The sequence below is a fragment of the Malurus melanocephalus genome, unplaced genomic scaffold (genome assembly GCF_030028575.1).
Source record: "Malurus melanocephalus ecotype Western Australia unplaced genomic scaffold, MMel_1.1 scaffold_612, whole genome shotgun sequence".
NCBI classification, from domain to species: Eukaryota; Metazoa; Chordata; class Aves; order Passeriformes; family Maluridae; genus Malurus; species Malurus melanocephalus.
This window is the reverse complement of record NW_026623844.1, coordinates 196269-206096: the sequence shown is the minus strand read 5'-3', so window position 1 is coordinate 206096 and position 9828 is coordinate 196269. Positions and strand designations below refer to the sequence as shown.

Here is a 9828-nt window from a genome sequence, read left to right as displayed (position 1 = left end):
AAGGCGGGCGGGCTCGGCGGGGCGGGCAGCGTTCCTCCAGCGGCGGCACCAGCCATGGGCAGCGGCGGGCGGCTGCTGCGGGCACTGCTGGCGGCGGCTTCGCTGCTCTGGGTGCCGGGGCAGGGCCAGCCCCGAGGTGAGCGCAGATCGGGGGTGCGGGGCTCTCGGGGTGCGGGGGCGCGCAGCGCTGTGCAGAGCAGTGCAGTGCCTGAGGGGTTGATCTGCAGCCGCCCGGGGCAGCCTTTYGCCCCCGCGGGGCTGGGGAGCCTCGGCAGCGTGTCCTTGTCCCCGTCCCCGCCGGGCACAGCCGGTGCGGGGCCGTGTCGGGCTGCGATGGGAGCACCGCGGTGGGAAGMGCGCTGGGGTCCGGCAGTGCCGACCACACTCTTCCCCCATCTCCTTAATCCCTGTTTTCTCCCCACCATCTCCACGTTGTGCAGCCGCCCTCCCCCCACTTTCCTGGWGTCCTTTCTCCTCCCTCGGCGGCGGGGGCCACTCCGCCCGGCCGCCTCCGGGGCCGCCCACTCCCTTTGTGGGATCCGGGAGCGGCAGAAACCCGGGGGAGGGGGCGACCCCGCCGCTGCCCCGCTCCGGGACAGGGGAGAGCTGCGGCGGCCCGGGGAGCCCTCGGAGCAGCCTCTGTCCCTCCAGGAGATGGGCTCGGAGCGGGAATGGCTCGCAGTCCCGGGGATCCCTCCCTGGGGAGGGGAGAGAAGCCGGCAGCCCCAAGGGATGCCCCACGCTGCCGGTAATATAAACCAGATTAAACTCTGTTATAAAGAGCGAGAAGAGTCCTAAACCACTCTCCGGGCGTGAGACAGAAGTAGTATGAAGAAGTAATGGAGATAATTTACRAAAGTTTGKTTTTTTWYCTTTTCGCACGTGGGCCGGCCGGTGCGTTGTGGCCGGGACACCGGAACGCTCCGCGGCGAGTTCTTCCTCTGCGAGTAACTTCATCACACGCATCSTTTGTTCGAAGGGCTGTAACTCGGGTTGTCCTGGTGAGACCCAAGTTTCTGAGCGCATCGGCTCGCTCTGGTGCTGGGTTCACGGTAGTTCGCTCTGCGGCGCTCTGGGTTGCGATGGAAAGCGCTGGCAGACACCGGATGCTCTCACCTTTGCCTTGAGTCAGCTCCTGCTGGCGTCCGCAGCAGAATTTCTGCCGGTCCCCWCTCCCTGCACATGAATCCCCGGCCGCGTTAGGTCTCTACTAAAAACAAACAAAAAAAGAAWTTGAATGGAAAATGGTTGGAAGGCATATGTTGTGCAGATGCATGCTTGTTTTCTTTATGATGAAGTATGGTGTTTGAGATGGATATAGGGTGGGAGATCAGCATCTGGATATTTACAGGCTGCAGTCAAAGCGAGTGTTTATTAATATAATTATGTGTACAAAATATCCTTTAGGTAAAAAGGTCAAAATCAAGCCCAAGTCAATTTCAGAGCCCATATGTCTCAGCTTGTAAATAAACACRCTTCACTTAGGTTATGGAAATTTAGTCGTAGAAACAAATGAAAAGTCAGWCAAAGTGATATAAATTTTCCTTTTAAATTTTTTAAGGTACCATCTTGCATCAAACAGCTTTATTCAATACTAATTCCTATTTGAATATATACAGTAGCACGCAGTTTGAAAGGTAGGAATTTTCCTGAAGCTAGTCATATGTGGGTGACAAGAGCCAATAATTTTTTTTTTTTTGTTTTTTCATTAATATTTGCAGTGATCTTACTGCAATAATGTGCAACTTTTATATAGCAGCCCCCAGTGCTCCAGGCATCTGGATAAAATACTTGTTTTTTTATATCAGGGATTAAAGGTACCAATACGTTTGAATGCTTTTAAGCCACTCCTCCTGGGGATATTTAAGTTCATAATTGTATTTTTTTAGTTGAAAGATCAGGTCAAGAGACCATTCTTCCTATTAAGTTGATAGATTTTTTTTTCTTAGCGTGAGAGCACGRATCATCCGAGGAAGCTGTGAGTTTCAACCCCCCTGGTGGTGAACYGCCTTACAAAAACCACAATTCAAGATAACTGATCCTAAAACAATGTGAAGAATGCGATGCAGATTAGAATAGCCATGTTGCTTCTACAGAAAATAAACAATTGAAGCTCAGACTTGRAAGCATCGTGATGAGGTAAAAATACATTTTGCAGTGAGGCTGGAAAGACTTATCAGAGTAGTTGCCAAGAGAAGTTCGGRAAAAAGGTATCTTGGCATGGCTGTGGAGTGTTGTGGTAGAAGTCAGAGCATTTCTTGGTTTCTGTTCAGTTTTGCTTTTSTCCTGTCAGCAAATGAAGAAACTGGGGTGTACCACAGCTGCAAGGGTCTGTCAGAAAGTGCTGAAGTCCAGTCCAAGGAAGAGAAACAAGATACTAAAGTCACTGCCCTGCACAGCTTCGAAAGTTAATGATTGGTTCTTTCAACCTAAAGATTAATATCTACATAGCTATAAAATTTGGTTGGTATTTTAATTACAGGTGTTTTGTTAAAGTATCGCCATCATAGTCAAAAGTTTGGTTTGTATTTTCAGTTGAGTCTTTTGTAWGCACTAATAGAGTAACTCTTCATGAAACGTGTATCTCAGTGTCTAGATACAGAGGAATTATTTTACAACATCGGAAGCCAAAAGCCATTTTGGAGGCTTGTTGTAGCAGCTTTGCTCTGCTGGAATGCATTCTTTTCCACACTGGAGTTAAGTAATACATGTCTTCAAAGTAGAAAGGAAAATCAGTTAATCATTTTGAACACTATTGCCTATATTTCATAAATTTGACTCTGCCACTATTAGGTGATTTTTCTACAATTAAAAAAAAATCTTGCTACTGTAAACCTGCAGTAGTGTTAACTTGGAAGGCTGTAGTTGTAGACTAAATATTTCCTCAGCTGCATCTCAGTTTGTTTTTGTAAATGATGTGCTGAAGTAGCCTGYTCTGTTGTTTCTGTCTGGGGTTTTGGGTAAGYRCTGATGCTCAGGCAATTAAATGGCYCCAGGACAATGCTCCATCTGGGCACMGATGAGCATTGGTATTTCACATGCCTGTCATCCCTTGGGTTTCAGACCTGCCTTGCTTCAAGGATCTGGTTTAGTAGGTGTTCTTAGGCTATGACAAATGGACAAATTATGACATTATGGTCAGCATCCACATTTTTTGTTGAAACATAAGAGATACAAATCATATTGTTAGACTGCTTTCCCAGGCAGTGGGAGATTAACATAAATCTCCTTAGTTTGAGGTGGTTTGAACCCACATCTCYAATCTCTGAATAGAGTTCTGTATTACCAAGCTGCTGTGACAGGTAATGCGGGGGAGGAGGAGAAGTGTATGAAATCTCTCCAGACTGCTTTGAAACTGAGCTACTGTACAACCAAGATGGCAAATTTCCTTCCAGAGGGAAAACGGGCAAGRAGAAAAAAACCTGATGCTTTAGTTGGATCTTTAGGGTGCTCAAATGCAAGGAGAACACAATTGCAGACCTCCCTCTCTTTTATTTATTTGCTGCRAGCTGCAATAAAGTGTCTGACTTCAGGAGAAACTATTTTATTTTACCAGTGTCTGCTGGGGTTGGTTTGTTTGCTGTTTTGGTTTTTGGTTGTTTTGTMCAGGGTTACCCAAGCCTGGCACCACTTCACTTAGTGAAGAAGGGCTCTTTGGTGCCTGATTCAGGATGGTGAGTTCCATCTCATAAGTAATGTGCTTTAATTGTAGGAGTGGCAGCATYTGACTGAAGTTTGGGGTTTTGTAGGTCTGCCTTTTAGTCTATGAGTTTATATAGGCGGCTCTTACACTCTCAGCTGCCTCACTACAGCCTCATGCATTCAAAGGTGTTTTGTGCARTRAKGYAGCTTCCTCTGACACWTTTAAAACTGAGAGACAGACTTCCAGAATGTACTTGGAAGCCCAGAAAAGTTAGAAGAATTTTTTTTGAGTTTCAAGATGAACTGGATGTTGTATTCACAAATACTTTATGTATAAAATGAAACAAAGTATCCTAAGTACTTCAYCATRCTGCATCTTGGGTTCATGTATGCTRGTGGCTTGAATAGATCTTGTTTCCACCAGTCTTATATATAATTTTTTTCCTAACATCTGTAACAAAGTGATATGGAAAATGGAAAGGTTTCTATTCCCTGGAAAATTTGTCTTTGTTTTAAAATATTTAACATTTATGCTGTGCTTCCACCATTGTTTCCTGATAAGAGAACACTAAAAGAAAGTTAAAGTCTCCTGAGACTTGTGGAGCACTTAGAGGCAGCACTGTTTGCACCTTACAGTGTGAGGCAGGAGACTGATGAGCTGAAAATATGACAGAGTCTGAGGCAGGATCACTTAGCATTGTGATAAGGTAAAAACTTACTAWTTTTTTGGCAAAATTGACTAGAACGGTGTACGGGGCTTAAGTTTCYGCATTTTGTCAGGGTTCTTACAGTGAGCCTGTACATCCTTTCTGTCTTCAGGTGGGCAAAGTATCAGGGTCCTAAGATACTTATTAGCTGTCCATACTCTTATTTAACTTGTTAGGTTATGTGAGTAGTCTCATGTCCACGCACAAAGGAACACAAAATCAGGGTGGAACAGCACCAGTACCAAACCCCCAGCTGGGGCTGTCCTATGACAGCCACTGATGTGTTCTGGGAGCAGCACTTCAGAGCTTACAGGATGGGGGTGGTGACAGTCTATAAGGGTGTGGGACTCATGGGACACAGGGGAAGAACATTTTGGGATGGCACATGACTTATTTTGGGATGAATCAAGAGAGGGCCAAAGATGGGGGATCAAAGTGGCTTAGGAAAGAGTGGGTGTGTAGGGATCCATCGTGTGTGATGGGTGTGATGGGGGTGCTGTGTGTGCAAGGCAGTTTGTGGATCAGTGGCTGCAGTGGAGCTGTGGGCCTCGAGGGCTCACATGCCAGGTACCAGTGACAGGGACAGTCTAGGGGTGGGGGGCACAGCTACTGGATACAGTGAATCTCCAACTTTGGGTTTTTAAAGAATTAAAAAAAAATGAAAGAAATATTTAAGAAATCTACATTGTGGATGGGCGCTGAAGAAATCCGTACCTGTATGTGGATACATATTTTTCCCTGGAGGGGGGAACAGGATGAAACCATTGGTGGTGGTTGCCTTTGTGTGTTTCTGTCTTTGTGCAACTATGTTGCTGGATATCCATATATCCAAATATCCATATATCCAAATATCCATAGCATTGTGTGTGCTTGTGTCTGTGCCTGTTGGGAACCTGTGCTCAGCTTTACTAGGGGCTGGGCCTGGGAAACAGAGTTGCAGCAGCCGCGTCTCTCTCGGGCTACAGGACTTAGTCCACCCCAGCAGAACTCTGCAGAAGAGCAGATGTAACTCTGGAGCTCTTGGCTTTTGTTTCCTCTGAGTCTTTTTTGAATGCCAAAGCATTAATCTAGTGGTCTTTGTTCTATATAGTACTCCAAAAAGGTCAATTTTAGATGACCTRTTGATGACATCACCTCAAACAGAGGCCACATTGCATATCCTCAGGAATGCTGACTTTGTGGATACCATTGTCTTAAAGTTAGGAGGTTCTCTAAGTTCATGATAAGCAACACAAATATATTTTGAAACTTTTATTAAATAGAAATGAGTCTTGATTGTATYAAAAGGAATTTGTAGTGGAAAGAAGTAATTGATCTCAACTGGGGGAAGATTTTGCTGATTGAGACCTTAYTTGTGGTTGGGGGAGAAGAAGAAAGAACAGAGAAATGTCATTTTTTCTGGTAGTCTACAAGGAACATTGTGGACATTCTTAGGGGAAAACATTGTGTTTAAAATCTGTTTTGTAGTTTTTTTTTCCTCATTTATTTTGCAAGAAATCACCAACAAACCGCAGACCATTTTCTTTTTTTCTCAGAGTACAAAGGTATGTGGCAGAGAAAAATCCCATGAAAGCATTCTAAGTTAGATTGAAGATTAAGATTTAAAAAATATTTGTGTGTCGTAAATACTTTCCCCATTCCCTGAGGGCTTAGAAAATGCATCTCTAGAAATTCAGCGCTATCAGTTTTTGTGAGGCATCAGCCTCACAAAAGATCTTCAGGTGGGTTTGGCTGCCTTGCCCTACATTTTTTTTTCTCTTCTGTCCTGCAGACATCCCTTCCTGACCAAACAGAGATAGAATTATGAGACTATAAACCAGCTTTCAGTATTCTAATAGCACATAAGTGTAGATACATATAATTTAAACTCTCTGATGTGAAACAGAAGTTACAATTCTTGCAAAGTGCAGGGCAAAGCATACAGATAGAATGTTTTGGTTTTACCTGAAAACCTGATTTTGGGTGGGTTTTTTAAACATCTCTGGAAAATCACTGCTGTTCTAGTGGCCATGTAATCTCAGAGAACCATTGGAAGGGAGATGGATTCATGGCTGACATTTTCACCCACTGCCCTTTTCCACAAGTTCCACTTGGCAGGCTSTGTAAAGCAGCAGCTGATGTGGGTCGATGGGCTGATGGGCTGACAGGGTTGGTTTTCTCTTGTCATTTCTGGCCTTTTCCTACCAGGCAAAGACCATGAAAATCCCACTGCTGCTTTGTGTAGGCAGAGTAGATGTCAGCCTTCAGCAATAAATTCCTTCTGTTTTGTCATCTTTAACTTGTTAGCTTTTGCTGGATTTATTTTTTTTTTTTTTTTTGAAACTGTCATTTGATACAGTAACAACTCTGTCAGAGATATTCCCTAACCAATTCTTTTAGATTAAAGATTCAGATTTGAAGGCTGTTTTGCAAGCATAATGTAATTCCTTTCTGTGAGCTCATTTATTGCACTGCGGGATTCCGCCCCCATCTTGATTCCCGCATGAGAATAAAAGTTAAAAAGCTGTTTAAGAAATGGTCTTCCCAAAGTTTTTTGTTTTTTTTTCCCTTTGTCTCTTCCTGCATTTTTATCGTTTCTTGCTCAAAAATTACCTTGAAAATAGGCTGATATCCACTACCTTCTTTATTGTATTTCTGTAACTTTTATTTGCTGAAAATCTGAGAGGGCAGTGCAGAATCTATACAGTTAATTGAAAAAACTTCTCTGGTTTTGATTTGATTCTCTGATTTTTTTATTTTTTTTCTTGTGGACCTGATGAAGCAAGAAGGTTTTAATAGCAAAATCCTAACTCTGCAAATCAGTGGGGTAGGTCTTGCTGATGGTAAAAAACGTTGGAATTCAGTCATTGAGCATAAATGCGAATTGCAGCTGTCACTGATGGTCACTTAGATTAGTATTGATTGTTTTTACTAGGTTTTTTGAAAGCATGACTGGAATTTTGCCTTGTGTCACAAAACCTAAAGAAGTGTGTAAAGAAAATATTTGCGTGGGAAGGAGAGGAATAAAGCCCTGTAGCCACTGAGACATCCAGTGCAAGTGGATGGCAGCTGAGTGCAGCTTTGCCAGGGATTGCTGGAGCAAAGATCCGAGTTATCCCTCACTGTTTATGTGGTGCTGGCAGAGTGAGCCTTGCAGCCAGGGCACAAGGTGTTGTGGGAGGATGGCAGCCTGGGGAGCCTGGCTGCACCTCTGATGCTCCCTATCCTGGCAGAGCTGCCACCAGGCTGGAAGGAGCCCAGCCAGGCTTCCCTGTCTCCCAGGGGTTATCCCAGATCCATCTAGGGGTATCTAGACAGTGAGTGAATCAGGGATGGTCTATCACCAGCAGTGGGCCTGTACTTAAAAAACTTGGTTTCCACCTTCTCTGTTTCTTGCTGTTTCTTTGTAAGTTAGAAGTTAGGCTCCTGAAAGTGCCTCGCTGATAAAACTGTGGAAGAGAGTCCACTGGTTTTTCTTGCCTGGTTTTAATTCAAATACATGAATAGCTAATGTGTGTTCTGTTATTCTGCATGCTACACCAGTCATATATTTTACTTTACTGTGCGGTCTTTTGTGCATGTCTTGCACTGCTTTTGGAGGGGAGGGGAGAAAAGGCTTGTAACTGTGTGCCAATGCCTCTGATGATTACGTTGTTTCTGCTTTATTGGCTGAGAAGGGCTAGATAACAGAAGTTTGACGTGAAGGTTCTTTGAATTGTCAAGATCTGTGGAAACCCTGTGGTTTAAATTAGGGTTGTGAAATGTATGCTGTTGAAATTTCTGGGATTCCTTTTATTTACTTTAGCTTGTAGTCTATCAAGTGTGTGCTCAATGCCTTCTGCTAGGAAACACCCTCCAAATTATGCTGAAGAGATAAAAATTTTGATGGGAAAATGAAGGATCAARTCAATTTCATTGACTTTGGGAGAGTTGCTGTGGATTTACATTGCATCTACTGCCAGTTCTGTATTCCCTCAATAGTTGTTAACTAATGTGTTCATTTTTTATGTGTCTCTTTTTTAAATGCCAAAGTAGTTCAATTCACTCTTATGAGATAATCTGTTTCTTACAGGATAAAGAAAAAAGTTTRTATAAATAGAAAGCAAATCTGTTATGTGTCTCCATGATTTTTTTTAAACTAAAACTGGGTTATTTGGATATTATCAATAAATCTCACTAAGACTTGATCAGAATTTTAGAAATCATACTTTTTTTTTTTGTTAATGCATAAAAGTGAACTTGATACTGAGATTGTCTTTAGATGTAAACATGAATTCTAAACTAAAAGTTTACRGGAATTAAGTTCTTTCCAGACCTATCCCAATTTATCTTCCTTGAAGTTGGTTTACRGTGTGTCTGCCAATGTTCTCCAGAGCAAGTTCATCAATGCTGAAGGCATGCAGCAAACGCAGAGTCCGTCCTTGGATGACCACTCTTTGCTTGGGTGTGGTCACACTAGGGACGGCTTAGTTTTGTGCATATGTGATAATATTGTGATGAGGATATTTCTGATTGAAGAGAAGATTCTTCAAAGTGCAGTGCAGGTTTTCCTGAGGTGGAGGAGGCAACCCTTGGCAGGCAATGAGAAGGAGATGTCTGTGATGGGGCAGGGAGCTTCCAGGTGAATTGTGTGATGACTGAAGGATCTTTCCACAGCCATGAGTGGTAGCGTGTGACCTAAAGGCAGGAATGAAGCAATAGGTACAAATCGTGGCTGCTGGTGAGCAGCTGTGTTCATGGATGTCGTGGTGTGGGTCAGAGCTTGCTGTGCTCGTGTTTAGCTCCTGCAATGTGACAGGTTGCTCAGGAACTTTGCTGTGGGTACTTGGGGTAAAGATCTGCTGTTGCTGTGCTGCCACATGGCCAATGGTGGTWATAGACACATCCAAGTTTGGGTGTTTCTGGTAGGCTGAGAATCCTGCAGGAGTGCAAAAGACCACCTGAAGGGGGTTCTTGGTGGTACAGTGACAGGGATGAGGTCAGGGTGTTTGCTCCAAGGAGGAAAACCCATTTTGTATACCACAGATTGATGTATTGACAGATGACACATTCCCATAGAATCTTGCTAAAATTTGAACAGCCCTCCTCATTTTTTCTGTTCTTAAGGACAGTGGGAAATAAGCTGCCCCCTCTGCAACTCTGCTCCTCTTGTTGCTGCATTTCCCACAGCCATCAGAAAAAAAAAAGTTTGGGGTATTTCAGGCAGTATCCAACTGTGTCTTGCTATTATTTTAGTGTYACTGTAACATTGCTGAATTTTAAATTAAGCTACATGAACTCTCAGTCTGTTAGAATTTTCCTTAAAAATTGTGCTTTGGGCTGAAATGCATCATTCTTGTTTTCAGGCCAAAGGCAAAATACTTTCAGAACACTTGATTAAAATTCCATGTGACTGGCTGAGTTCTCGAGCATTTAATGGTAGTACAGAAGAGAACTTTTTAAAGTATGGTTTGCTTTTCCCCCCCCTTCTCAGTTTTCTGGGTACTTAAAATTGCACTTT

At 43.4% G+C, this 9828-nt stretch overlaps 1 protein-coding gene across 1 annotated transcript in view; it reads left to right on the top strand.

The window, feature by feature from the left end:
• The first annotated feature begins 52 nt into the window (after window positions 1-52).
• The window catches only part of LAMA1 (laminin subunit alpha 1), a 97857-nt gene continuing 88081 nt past the window's right edge, over window positions 53-9828 (top strand). Inside the window, exon 1 of the mRNA XM_057383165.1 lies at window positions 53-136. Within this exon, the coding sequence (XP_057239148.1) occupies window positions 55-136 (82 nt within the window). The 5' untranslated portion in view covers window positions 53-54. The remainder of the gene's footprint in view (window positions 137-9828) is intronic.